Below are 12,971 nucleotides of genomic sequence, written 5' to 3' on the forward strand. Positions count from 1 at the left end.
TGGTCCCTTGGGAAGGCTAGGCCGCCAGGGAAGCAGGTACCGGGGCTCCTCGTGGGCACGTAGGGGTCCCGGGACGAATCTTGAGGGCGGGGCTACCCCGAGGGGGCGGGACCCTCCTCGTGGCCTGACACAGACATGGGGACGAGGGCGGAGCCGGCGCTCAAGGTGGGCGCCAGACGTGCGTTTCCGTGTGATTTAAAATAGCAACCCGGGGGTCCATTTGGTAGGACTCCGCGCTTCCGCTGCTGGGGGCCCCGGGTTCCATTCGTGGGCTGGGGAGTTCCTCGTGCGTGCCTCCCAAAAGAAAAAACAGAACAGCAACGTGGGCCTCTTTGACTCGGTCAAAGATTCCAGGCATCCAGGCCCAGAAGGGCCACAGCTTCCAATTTCCTTATTTTGGTTTTCCTGCCTAACTCACCGTTAAGACTGTGTGGAGGAAGGGTGAGGGAGGGGTTCGCTCCCTGGGCGGGCAAGGCTCCGCGATTTCTGGGACTCTAACCTCTCCACGCCAAGTGGGACCTGACTGGGGAAAAAATTTCTATACTTTGAGAAGAATATCATAACCAAGTAGGGAATCTGAGCCGAGCGGTGTTTTGCCGAGCACCGCTGAACATTCCAATCTTTCACTTACTGTTTACTTGACTCAGCCCCCTCCGGGCTCGCATCAACCCTGAAGGGACATCTGACTTCGCACACCTCCAAGTGCATCCTTGTGTGAAGGAAGAACAGCTGCGCTTTCTACGCTCCTCAGTTTACAGTGGTTTATGGTGGGTGCACAGCGCCTGCCGCTCTGTGGCATCTCCTATGGCCTTGCCCACGGCTCCCCTCCCCCACAAAGGCGATCGCTGAATGCGGTGGACACACCCTTGGAGCACATTGTTGCCAATGTGCAGGCCCATGTGTGGACAGTGTTCTGCTTCGTGTCCTGCTCTGCTGCTCCACTTGGGCCCTCAGTGGCTGCAGGTGCTTTCTCTGGATTGTGTGTGCTGCTCCAGGGAGCAGGCCCCTGTTCTGGTGGGACCCTTGAACCTGGGTAGGTCTTGGCACCGTCCTTCCATAGAGGACACAGAATGAAAATGACAGTGTGTGACTTCCTAGGTTAGGTCACAAAAACGCCTTGTTGTCTTGAGATGCTTACTCTTGGAACCTAGTCACATGCTGGGGGATGCCAGCAACTGTATGAAGGGCTAGATAAAATTCAAATTCCACAGAACCTGGGAAAGTGAGCTTATATAATCAAGTTAAGACGAAGTCAGACTGGATGAGGGTGGACCCTAAGCCAAGTCAGAACAGTGTCTTTACGAGGAGGAAGGTTACACACTTCAAGAGGAGGCATATGATGGACACAGAGACTTGCAGCCACGGGCAGAGGCTACAAGAGCCCCCAGAGCTGGACGAGGCAGGGAAGGGATCTGTCTGGCACTCTGCCAGCCCATGGTTCTGTGGACACCTTGATTTAAGACTTTAGGACTTTGAGAGTAAACTTTTGTTGTTTTGCGCTCCCCAGTTTGTGTTTTGTTATGGCATCTAGTTAGTTACAGGAAATGGATGTGGGCCTCGTATGACTGTCCTCACAGCCCCAAGGCCCTTGCTGATGGCAGAGGGGTAGGCAAGCCTCCAGATGACCCTAAGCCCTGGACCCTGTGTCACCCCAGCTTGAAAGCTGACCTAGTTGATGCTGGAGGGGGGCAGAGATGAGACTTCCATACTGAATCCTGCCGAAACAGGAGTTTCAAGAGCAAAGCAAATGGCTGTCCTGTGTTTAAGCCACCAAGTGGACTGGCTTGTCACCCAGCAGGCTGCTCTGCCTCCTGTGACCTTGGGCTACAACCGCGAGTGGAGTAGGTGGGTGAGAGGATCAGTTGATACTTACCTTGGCCCAGCATGCTGCACACTACGTGTGGCCCTGTCTCCCAGGTAGCACTGCCCTCTGGATTTTCCCACCTTATCTTCGCCAGTCCAATGCCTAGGTTTCCTATCTTGTGTTTTACTTTGTATTTCTTGATTTTTAAAATGATTTCAGACACTTCTTATGCTGATTAGCTTTTAAAATTTCTTCTTCTGAAGACAGACTGTTCATAGCCTGTCTATGAACAAGGCTTTTTTCTTGTTGTTGATCTGCAGGATTTTCTATGTGAAGAATCCATCATTCACTCATTCTATGGAGGGCCACGGGCTGGGAGAGGCTAAAGGACTGGCCCAGAATAACCAGCAGGAAAGCTGTCTGATCAGGGGAAGGGGCCTTCCCAGTCAGGCCTAGCTTGAGACCCACATTTACCTTCACCTGCTCTGTGAGGGAGACTTTACAGTCCCATCCTCGAGATGTCCCCACCAAGCCCTGGACCAGGGGTATCATCCTCTCCAGGCTTCACAGCTGGCTGGGACTTGTGTCCAGGGCTGGGGGCTTTCCTCTGGAGAGGGCAGGGGTGGGAGACAAGGGCAGGAATTCAGAGGCCGCAAGTTCTGAGAGCAGGGCAGGGTGAGTGGGTGGGTGCCTCCTTGTTTGTTCCTGGGGTGCTGGTGGGCAGGGGACTCCTGCTCACAAAGGCTCCCGAGACAGACAGCTGCCCCAGTGCACTGGGCCTGTGCCTGCTCTTCAGGTTATGTCCACTGGTACCCTCTGGCCTCTGGAGTCAACCTGCTGGGCTCAAAGCCAGCTCTGCTCTGGGAGGTGTGGCCTGGAGGAGGCAGTCACCTCCTCATGCCTCACTTTCCTCATGGTCTCCTGCAGAGCCCTGGGATACTGTGCACACAGGATGGACAGTCAAGTCCAACTGAGCCTTTCCTAGGGACCTGCCCACTCCTCCCATGATGGGCCTCTGCCGTGGTAGGGGGCCGAGGCTCTGCCATGGGGGGCAAACCACCCACCTCCTTCCCTGGCAGATGCTGTCTGGGGCTGCGGCCAGGCCACCTGTCTTGTATTCTCCAGGAGCCCCTGGGTGTGCTGCCCACCTGGAGAGCAAAGCTGACTCCAGAGAACTCTTCAGGATAAGTGCTCTAGGCTTAGGTCCTGCCCAGTGATGACCTCTGACCCTACCAACCCACTAGGCCCCACAGAGTGTCTAATGCTAGAGCGAGTGGCCCCTGCAAGACCCCACTCCTGGGCAGAGGGCTGGGAGGCAGGCTGAGTTTGGCAATGGCCCCCTGGGCTCTCTGGGACTGTCTGGTTCCTGCTGCTCAGCCAGGCGTGGCTGTACTGCCCAGGCCTTGGGCTGGCCAGTGGGGTGGGGGGCAAATGAGCCACGTAGAGGGAGATGCCAGTGACCTTTTTATTTCCAGTTGGGTCAGTGGCTGCCCAGGGGCCTGTAACAGTTTGTGGGCAGGTGGTGGGCTACAGGCAGGTGCTGACCCAGGCTTCGCACTGACCCCACAGGGGCTGAGTGGGGGTGGGGATTGGTGGGGGTCTCAGGATTTCCATGCCCACTGCCAAGGGTGAAGTGTGGCTCAGAGATCCCAGACATGGGTAGATGCCCTGGGGACACTTGGGCCTCCAGGACAGAGTGGTCAGTGTCCAATAAATAAACAGCATGGTCTGAACCCACCTGGGCCTCGGGCCTCTATGGGGGTGATCAGCTCTCTTCTTGACTCAGACAACAACCTGGCTCGGGGGCTCCAAACGTCACAGAAATGTAGGGGAGCAGAGCTGCCCTCGGCCAGGCCCACAGCCCCCTCAGTCCTCACGCTGTCAGCGGCCCGAGCCGCCAGGATGTTCATCCTACCAGGAGCAGAGAGGCCTCCCCAAGCCCTGGGGGCCGAAGTCAGGTGGGGGCAAGAGCCCCTCCATGGCTGGCCTGCTGACCCGCACAGGTGCCTCCTGGCCAGTCCTTGGCCGGCCAGTCCTCCACTACTTGCCCAGGGCCCGCCGGGGCAGCAGCTCCACGTAGCTCAGGGCGCTCTGCAGGGATGTCAGGCAGTAGCCCTCCTCTCCAATCAGGTACCTGCATGGAGGCGACACACGGGTACCTGTCACTGGAGGGGCTGCAGGGCAGAACCTCACTGCTGAGGTCCCATAGGGGCTGTCGGGGGCACCTCTGGGCCACGTGCTGAGGGTGGGGCAGGGACAGGCTCAAAGACCCCACCTCTCATGGATGAACTCCTCCAAGGCTGCACACTCCGACACCAACTGAGGGAGGCCACTCTTCAGCGCCACAAAGGACAGGATGGGCAGCAAGTCATCAGCACCACTGTTGGGGAGACACACATGCAGCCAGGAGGCTCCAGGGACCTGGGCAGGGGGGCCTGCTCTGTCCCCAAAAGCCTGAAGCTACAGCTCAGTCCCTGGAGCAGCCTTGAGCTTGCTGGCTGCTCTCTGTGCTCCTCCCACCCACCAGCCACAGGGGATAGGGGTGGGCTTAGATCAGCATGACAGAAGATCTGGGAGCACTGAGGCCATCCTGAATGGGGACCCTGTGCTGCAGAGCTGGAGGAACCGTTCCTCATTCCTGTGCACTTGCCCGAGCCCAGGGACAGGCTGCTGGAGTGGGAGGCCCATATTCCCAGGCAGCCTATTCACTCCTGGGATCAGGGTCACTCATTTGCCACGCCTGGTATCCCAGACCTGATGCAGGAAGCTTCTCAGTGAGGGAGTCCCTGAGGGATGGTCAAACCCCCGGTGAAGGCCCCACAAGTCAGTGCTCTCTGCCAGAAGCATGAAGGCACAGACCAGGGACTCCTGTTCCCACTTCCCAGGGAGCCACACACCTGCAGCCACTCACCACCCTCTCTAGCTCCTCAGAAATCCTGAAGGAGCTTGTGTGGGGACTTGGACTCTGAAACACTTGTAGTTCTGGGACCCTTTCACCTGCAACAACTTTTTTGGAGGCCAGATGGTAAAATGGTGAAAGCAACCCCAGGCCTCTGCACAGGTAGGCACCACAGCCTGCCCACTCGGCTACAAGCACAGGTGCCTTCAGGGTGACCCTGGTCTCTGGCACAGGATAGCAGGAGGCAGAGCCCTGGCTGGTGCCGAGGGTTCACCAGTACCAAGGCAGGAGACTGCCAGCTCTAGGCTGGCCCAGGTGAGTTAAGGCAGGACACGGTGGGGAAGGCCCCTACCTGCCTCCGGAGTCTGGGCAAAGACTAAGGAGGCTTCCCCAAGTGTGAGACAGAGGGGAGGCACAGCCTTCGAGAATGCCACCAGAATACAGAGGGGCAGGGCCCTGTCGTCTGCAGGGCTGGAGCCAGGGGTCTTTGGTGGCAAAGGGCCATCCTGTCCTTAAGGAGAAGCAAGGCGAAACCCCAAGCGCCCAGTGCCGGGTCAGGGTGAAGCGTTTCTGCTTTCCTGAGCCTCTGAAGGCAGCCACAGACAAGCCCAGCGCCCCCCGGCCCCCAGCCCCACCCCAACCTCACAATCGCACCCTTCTGGGACTCACATAGCGGCGATGCCAGGCTGCAAGGCAGCCTCCCGGGCCCGGTAGTAATCCTCCGCACAGGCGCAGATGACCCGCAAGGCCCGAACTGAGGCGCAGAAGCCAGGCTTCGGGTGAGGGGGTGGGGACGGCGTCCCAAACCGGCCCGGGGCACCGCCGCACCCCGACCCCGTGCAGGACCGGGCAGGGCAGGACGAGCACCTCTTTTGTCCCAAGGGACTCCTCCCCACCAGACGGGACCAGGCTGTGGTTCAGAGGTGCGGACTCAGGGTGCCCCGTGGGAAGGGACACTGCTCTCCCTTCCCAAACCGCCCCCTCACCAATGCACTCCAGCTTCTTCTGGGGGCAGCTCTCCAGAACCAGCAGCCCCAGCTCCTGGGCTGCGGCGCAGTAGGGGTAGGGGCCCGCTCCCGCGGCCTCGGGGTCCTGCGGGAGGAGCCTTGTGGGGACGCCGATGGCTGCCGGGGGCGCATTCCTGTACAGCTCCATGCTCCGGCTCAAGGCCGCCTCCCGCAGGCGGTGAACATTCCTGGGGTGGAGAGAGGCCAGGTTCAGCGGCCCAAAGACCCCGGCCCCGGGGCGGACTGAGACCCGGCTGAGGGAGCCGGCCACACCCAGAATCCTGGACGGTGGGCGTGGCACCGCCTTCGAACCCCAAACACCTGAGGCCGGGAAGGGAAGGCGTCCGCGGAGAGTAGCACCCAGGTGGACCTCGGGGGCGGGGCCCCACCTGTAGATGGCCAGCAGCAGGGGCCACAGTGGGGAGAAGAACGGCTCCTCGATGCAGGCCAGGCAGCGGTCCTTGGAGGCGGCCGTGTTTAGGCCTTCAAAAGCCAGGAGGGTGAGCGAGAGCAGCCTGTCTGCCGGGAGCAGAGCCGGCTCAGCGGGGACCTCCAGCCCCGCCCCGCAGAGACAGCCTCCTCGGGGTGGGCCTCTCCGCAGGCTGCTTCTGGGCTCCTTGGGAGGGCGCTCTACCTGGCCCTGCCTCCCCTCCCCTTGAAACCCTGCGGCCTGGTGAGCCCTTATCCCTGGGGTCACAGGGTCACATGCAGCCGCCCAAGCGCCCATCTTGGGGCCTCACCGATGGCATCGTGTATGTCCTGCACGGTGCCCTTCAGCTGCTCCAGCACAGGCTCCTTCCTCACCCCTGGGGTCTGGGGCTCAGGCCGCTCCCCAGGGCCCCGGCCCCTGCTCTCAGGAGTAGCCAAGAACTGTTCTAGGTCCTCGAATGAGCTGTCCTTGCCCAGCAGCTGGGGTGAGGGAGGCCCTGCGGGGCTGCCGGGGCGGGGTGGGCTGGCGCAAGGGCCGTCTGGGGGCTTTGGGGCCGGGCTGGGCTCCAGCGGGGAAGGCATGCAGTAGAGGCTCTGAGAAGGCCGGAGCCGCCGGCTTCCAGGAGCCAGCAGCCCGTCGGCATCGGGGGGCAGGGAACAGCAGCCGGGGGCGGCGCCCTTGCTCACGATGGGGTACAGCGCCCGGTACACCGCGCACTGGAGCTTCTTCAGGAGCTGGGAGATGGGGTGGTCGGGAACGCTGTGAGTGGGGTAGAAGCAGTGTAGAGGGCAGCCCTGTAGGTCTGGCGGCTGCAGCCTCCTCACCAGGCTCTGGGGTGGGGGCTACAAAGCCTGCCCAACCCCCCACCCACTGGTCATGTGGCCCCACTGTGAGGGGTTTCAGAGAAGGGACTCACGGATAAACCTTGTGGGCAAATGTCCCTCCCCTCTGAGAAGGCAGAAGGCCTGTGAAAGGCCATCAGGGGCCTACTGCCCCTGCAGTCACCCCAGACCTCCTCTTTCCCTCTTAATCCTTTCCTCTGCCCACAGCCTGCAGCCTGCTGGAGGGAGCTGAGGCCCAATACCTGAGCAGGTGGGAGACCAGACTGGTCACCAGGGACAGGTCCCCTGGGCTCCTCTTGAGCTTGGCCTTCCAGAGCTTTGGCCAGTCCTGCAGGACAGGAGCCCTTGGGAGAGAGCCCCGGGAAGCCCCTCCTCCCTCACCAAGGCTGCACCCCCGGGACTAGACCTCCCCACCCAGCCCCGCCCAGCACTCACATGGTCTTGCTCATACTCCAGGATGGCAGCATAGACGGCCCGCTGCTCCCGCTCCTCGGGGGTCAGGGCAACCTGGCTGCAGAACCTCCTGGAAGGAAGGACAGGTCTGGGGACCTCAGGGCTGGACAGGCAGGCGCGGGAGCCCCCACCTGCTCCCCCACCCCCCGAAGTCCCGGGACCTGAAGCAGGGACGCACTTGTTGGCGGCCTCCTGGAGCCGCAGCCGGCGCTCTTCCATCTTCCTCTGCAGCTGGGGCAGTAGAGTCAAGGCCCTTTCTGAGTGGCATGTATGGACCCCCGGCGTCCCTGAGCCCTGCCGGCCACGGGCCGGTGGGGTGGGTGGAAGAAGGCAAGTCCTAGTCGACCTGAGGGGTGGAGAGGAGTCTGTGGGTGCTGGGAGGGGCAGGGTGGCCTGTGCAAAGGCCAGGAGGCGAGACAAAGCAGGCTAGGCAGGAACCACTGCCCCCCGACCCCAACAAGGATGCTGGGCTCTGGCACCTCTACTCCCTGCCTCCTCCCTCAGCTTAAGCCTCTGGACCCCAAGGCTGGATGGAAAGGATACTGTGTCCTCCCGGGCCTTAGCGATCACCAGGTTCTCCATCATCTGGCGCTGCAGGGACAGGGTCTAGGACAGGAAGAGGGAATAAGGCCTGCCCCCCTGGTACCCCCACTCCACATGGTCCTGGGCCCCACTCACCAGGGATGTCTTCTGCATGGCCTGGCTGGGGTCCAGCCGGGCCATCCGGGCCTCATAGGCAGCCTTCAGCTTCTGATTCTGCAGGGAGGCCTCTTCCAGGGGTGTCAGCTCCCTGAAATGGTGACAAGCTGCTGGCCAGGCTCCAGGAAGCCCACAAACCCTCCAGTCATCTGAGGACCCCTCCTGACCCTCCCCTGAGGCCCCAAGGTGAGGAGGTGGTGATGAGGGCCAGCAGAAATGTAAAGGAGAGAGGACGTCTGGGGTGGATGGGAGACACCTGCCCCCCTGAAATATGGCCCTACTGCCTGGACTCCAGACCTTTAAGCAACTCAGTTATTTGAGTTTCTGAATAGTATGAAACTCTTTGAAGGCACCATGCGGCCTAAACAGCTAGTTTGCAGCCCACGAAAGGGAGGTCACAGTACTCCGTAACAGCCACTGACAGCCCTCTCACCATCCAAAGTTTCAGTCTAATATCTTCCTGCTTTCATGGCTGGGAGGAGGTAGGCTGTGGGGCACAAGACTGTCCTGGGATGGGAGTTGGTGCCTGGCCCTGCCCCAGAGCAGCACATGCAGAGACAAAGTGAGCAGTGGCTCAGAACCTGCAGCAGGAGGAGCCCGTCCTCTTGCCTACCCTGCTGGGGTTCTGGCATTTGTGTCTTGGGGTCTTTCATCAGCTCTATAAAGAAAATTGTCTTTCTCTCTTCAAATAATGCTCCTCTTACATTTTCTTTGTCATCTGTTTCTGGATAGACCTTCCATGTCTTTTTCATCTTTTCTTTTTGTGTGTGTGAGCCATTCAGGAAAACCTTTAACCTTTTATCCAGTTCTCTAATTCTCTCTTCAGCTATGTCCACTCTGCTGTCACAAACTTGTACACTTCTTTTTGGGTCCACGTGTGTATTTTTACAAGAGAATATAATTTGTTTCCATTGTTTTTGATTAATTAAAAAAAATAATTTCAGTATTTCTTATTACTACTTGGTTCTTATTTGACCTCTATTATAAACAAGAGTCAGATTTTACAGTTTCTTCTTCCCTAAAGGTATTTTAAAACTTTCTTTTTATTTTTCTGAATATAGAGAGCATGACTGTGTTATAATCTGTGTCCCATAACTCTATCTGAAGAGTTTTCAGGTGTGTTTCTGCTACTGCTCAAACTTCTTTTTATGTATGGTTGTCTTTGACTATGTACCACTCATTTCATGGAAGTTGAAGGTGCTTTTCTCCAGAGACAATTTGCATTTGCTTCTGCTAGGCACCAGGTTATTTCCATTCTAGGATTCCTTTTGACTAAAGCCACCACAGTTATCTCACCGTGCCTCCAAACCCAGGTTTAGCCCATATGCTGTGCTGTCCCATCTTACTTCTTAGAGCTTTGTGACTCCACGACCTGAAGCTTCTGGAAGATCTCAGGTGGCAGGAACGGAGAGAGCTTCCCTCCCTCATCTGAGTATACCCGGCGGTGTCGACTAGCAGGGGAGGGCACAGGTGCAGCCACAGGCATGGCTGGCCTCAGGCATGTTTTCCCTGTAAGACACGTACAGCCACGGATCCGCATAGGGGCCCCACTGAGCCAGACTGAGCTAGGGCCGGGGTGGGTGACCCAAGAAAGCTTTCTGCTGGACACCCACCAAGCTTGGCAGCTGTTGACTGGGCCCTCTCCAGACACTGCTCGGCCAGCTTCAGCATCTTTGAGGTATCAGAGGTCACAGTTTCCCCAGCTTCTGGGGAGCAAGTGACAAAAAAGATGGTCACCATCCCCTCTGTCACTGGTCAGATTCTTGCTGAGATACAAACAAAGGCACTCCCTCTCCTCATCTCGGACCACCTGCCCTCTATGTGGCTATCCTGTCCTGCCTGGACCATCAGAGCCTTTTCTCTAACTACCCTGGCCTTTTCTCCCGCGGACAGCTTCACATGTACTTACAGCCCCTCCCCCAGGCGGGCCCTGCAGGCAGTGTGGCTGTTTCCCAGAGATCATTTCCTCACCATCTCCAGCCCCCCACCCTGCATCCCATGCACCCCGGGGGCGTCTGTTCTCTGCTTTGCACTCCTCCTCAGGAATCGCTCCTGTCAGCAAACTCGTGCTGGAGGGGCTGCCACCTGACAGTCTCCCATGGACCCCACCAGCCTCAGCTCCTGACCCACCTCCTACTGCCTTCAGGGCCAGCCCCTCACTACACCCTAGTTCAGCCACCAGATTTCCACTCATCCACTCATGTGCTGCCCTTCCCCACAGGTCCCTGACCCCCATAGTCTTTCCTCTGGGACATCCCCTCAGGGCCTCTCCCACCATGCCCTACTCCCTGTGCTCAAAGCTCTGCTGAGCTCCCCAGGGTGGTGCTCACTGTGGGGACAGCCACCTCCCCTTGACCATGTCAGGCTGCCACACGCCCGGAGCAGACCATGCCCATGATGGAGGCCTCAGCTTCTGCCACCTCCTGCTCCACCTCCGGTGCTCGCTTGCCCCCAACCAACCCCAGCACCTCACTGCCCCCTGAGAAAGTCTGCTGAGGCAGATCTTTAGAGAACATCCCCTAAGCCCTTCACTTGCCCACCTCCTGGCACTCCCACCACTGCTGTCCCCACTGTGGGAACCTCCTGGAGGCTCTGCTGCCATGCTGGCCTCTGCCCACAAAGCATCCATTGAGCTTCTCCTCATGCCAGAACAGTCCCAGGCCCACCCAAGGCCCTGCCTGCCCCAACCGCACCTCCCTCTCTCCAGACTGCCTTGTATCTGACACCCTCTTTGCTGCAGGGCCTCTGGGCCGCCCCCAGCCCCCAGCCATCGTGTAGTTCACTCCTCCCAGAACTGGGGTTCAGCGTTCAGTCTGTGGTCGTGTCCCCACCCATCTCCATCCTCTGAGTCACAGCAGCCGTCCCTTCCTGCTCCATGTCACACTCATGCTGAGTGTTCAGGTGTTCACCTGCTAATGACCAGGTAGGTAGGACATGGGACACGCCCAGGTCTGGGGCCCAGAGACCCATCAAAGGCCAAGATGTCCACAGTCTGGGCAGCACAGGAGAAGCTGTACCTTTAGTGGCCTCCACTTCTTCCAGCAACACCTGGGAAATGTAGTGGATGCTCCTCAGGTATTCTGTATATGCCTCCTGTGCCCAGGGAAGAGAAATGACATAGGTCATGCCATTAGAGGCAAATAATTCCATCATGTCTGCTTGGTGCCCTTTTGAAAACAGCAACCATGATGCCTGCTTATCTCTGAGATACACCTGCATTATCCCAGCTGCTTAGCTGGTAACTGCTCTGCCTGGGGCACAGAGAATAACCCTTTTTTCTAGACTTGAAGCTGGTGTCACTCCTTTCTCTCCAGCACGGAAAGGAATGGAGGTTCTCATTCAGTGGGTCAAGGAAGCAGCACTGGCGGGTGCTGCCGTTTCCACTCTATGCAACAAGTTCTTTTCCTGTATAACTCAAGGGCCATTCATTCAGTGGCTTTAAAGAAATATTTCCTGGGAGGTGAATCAGGGACTGTGTTGTAAATCTTAGAGTCACTTTCTGACTCAGTCTGGTAAAACCCTTTCCTGAACCCCAGTGTAAGAATTCCTTGGGCACGCAGGAGTCTATGCCACTAGAATGCTGGCACTTTCAAACGTGTGACCCTCCTGGTCAGGGCTGCCTGACAGAGCTCAGGGCATTTGGAATGACAGCATGGGGCTTTGCTTTTTGTTTCGTTGCATCCCAGTTCTCGTTGCTGCTGCTAAGTTGCTTCAGTCGTGTCCGACTCTGTGTGACCCCATAGACAGCAGCCCACTAGGCTCCTCTGTCCCTGGGATTCTCCAGGCAAGAACACTGGAGTGGGTTGCCATTTCCTTCTCCAATGCATGAAAGTGAAAAGTGAAAGTGAAGTCGCTCAGTCTTGTCTGACTCAGCGACCCCATGGACTGCAGCCCACCAGGCTCCTTCGTCCATGGGATTTTCCAGGCAAGAGTACTGGAGTGGGTTGCCATTGCCTTCTCCGCCCAGTTCTCGTTACCCACCTTTAAATCTACACTTCACGTAAAGATAAAATGGATTCCGGGAAGGATTTATGACTTGTGGGGGCATTTGCTGCCCTAGAATCCCGACTTGGGAAAGGAAACGGATGGAAGACCTGAACGCCTCTTCCCTTGGGCGGCCCAGAGTGGCTCCGCCGGCTTTTCCACGCGGTTGCCACCCTTAGGATTAACACTCGTTCTCAGAAACAAGCCGCACCCCTCCCCCGCCGGCACTTCCTACCAAACAAGCTCTGAAGGCGACTGGAAAGCCGCAGTTACCCTCTTCTGCGTACCGTCCCCTTTGGGAATCTGACTAAATCTACAGGGCCCGCCTCCAAACTACACAAACACACGGGACTGTCTGCTAGATACACTTTGGCGGGCGGCTTCACGGCACCTCCTGAGTCCCTTCACAAATAAAAACGCCTCGGCTCCGACCGAATTGCTAAACAGACGGGGTGGGGAGGGGGGAAAGGTCGGGAGCTGTCCAAGGTCACGGCCCAAGCCGGAGCCGGCACCCCGGAGTCTTCAGAGAGGCCTGGAGGCGCCCTCCCCGCGGCCCCGCCCTCGCCCACGCCCACCAGGCCGGTCGCTGGTCGGCGACCGCCCCCGCCCCGCTCTGCTCCGCCCGCCTTACCCGGGGCCGGTTGCCGGTGTCCAGCTCGATGGCCCCGTTGGCTAGCTTCATGGCGCATTGCAGTGGCTTCACAGAGCCGTCTCCGGCCGCAGCGGCCATGGCGCCGGCGGGGGAGGCGGTGGCGCCGGCCGAGGGGCGGGGCGGCCGGCTCCAGGCCCGGAACGCAACGTGTGCAGGACCAGGTTCCGCCCGAGCCCAGGACCATCGGAAAAGGCGGTACCA

At 58.8% G+C, this 12,971-nt stretch overlaps 1 protein-coding gene across 5 annotated transcripts; it reads right to left on the reverse strand.

Annotated features, from left to right (window-relative positions):
- Positions 1-3,255: 3,255 nt before the first annotated feature.
- VPS9D1 (VPS9 domain containing 1) lies at positions 3,256-12,869 on the reverse strand. 5 transcript variants are annotated; one of them, XM_024978926.2, is made up of 15 exons: positions 12,750-12,869; positions 11,152-11,227; positions 9,748-9,837; positions 9,481-9,643; positions 8,114-8,225; positions 7,979-8,041; positions 7,614-7,666; positions 7,418-7,505; positions 7,225-7,310; positions 6,451-6,899; positions 6,100-6,229; positions 5,690-5,898; positions 5,373-5,457; positions 4,080-4,184; positions 3,256-3,938 (listed from the first exon to the last, which is right to left on the reverse strand). In XM_024978926.2, exons 1-15 carry the CDS (start codon positions 12,846-12,848, stop codon positions 3,845-3,847), a joined length of 1,902 nt encoding a protein of 633 aa, XP_024834694.2. In that variant the 5' UTR covers positions 12,849-12,869; the 3' UTR covers positions 3,256-3,844. The 5 variants fall into 5 exon arrangements, with proteins under 5 accessions (XP_024834694.2, XP_002694813.5, XP_059733386.1 ...); XM_002694767.6 differs by having other exon boundaries at positions 9,748-9,840; XM_059877403.1 differs by lacking the exon at positions 3,256-3,938 and having other exon boundaries at positions 4,084-4,184; positions 5,373-5,898; positions 9,748-9,840.
- Positions 12,870-12,971: the final 102 nt, after the last annotated feature.

This window comes from Bos taurus, chromosome 18, assembly GCF_002263795.3.
Source record: "Bos taurus isolate L1 Dominette 01449 registration number 42190680 breed Hereford chromosome 18, ARS-UCD2.0, whole genome shotgun sequence".
Taxonomy (NCBI): Eukaryota; Metazoa; Chordata; class Mammalia; order Artiodactyla; family Bovidae; genus Bos; species Bos taurus.

Excerpts from the sequence above, each read along its gene's own strand:
- VPS9D1 (XM_059877403.1), bottom strand. The coding sequence starts at position 12,848 with ATGGCCGCTGCGGCCGGAGACGGCTCTGTGAAGCCACTGCAATGCGCC. Across the intron at positions 8,226-9,480 it reads GAGTCACAAAGCTCTAAGAA|GGAGCTGACACCCCTGGAAG; the intron begins GTAAGATGGGAC and ends TCACCATTTCAG. Across the intron at positions 7,311-7,417 it reads TGGAGTATGAGCAAGACCAT|GACTGGCCAAAGCTCTGGAA; the intron begins GTGAGTGCTGGG and ends CCTGTCCTGCAG.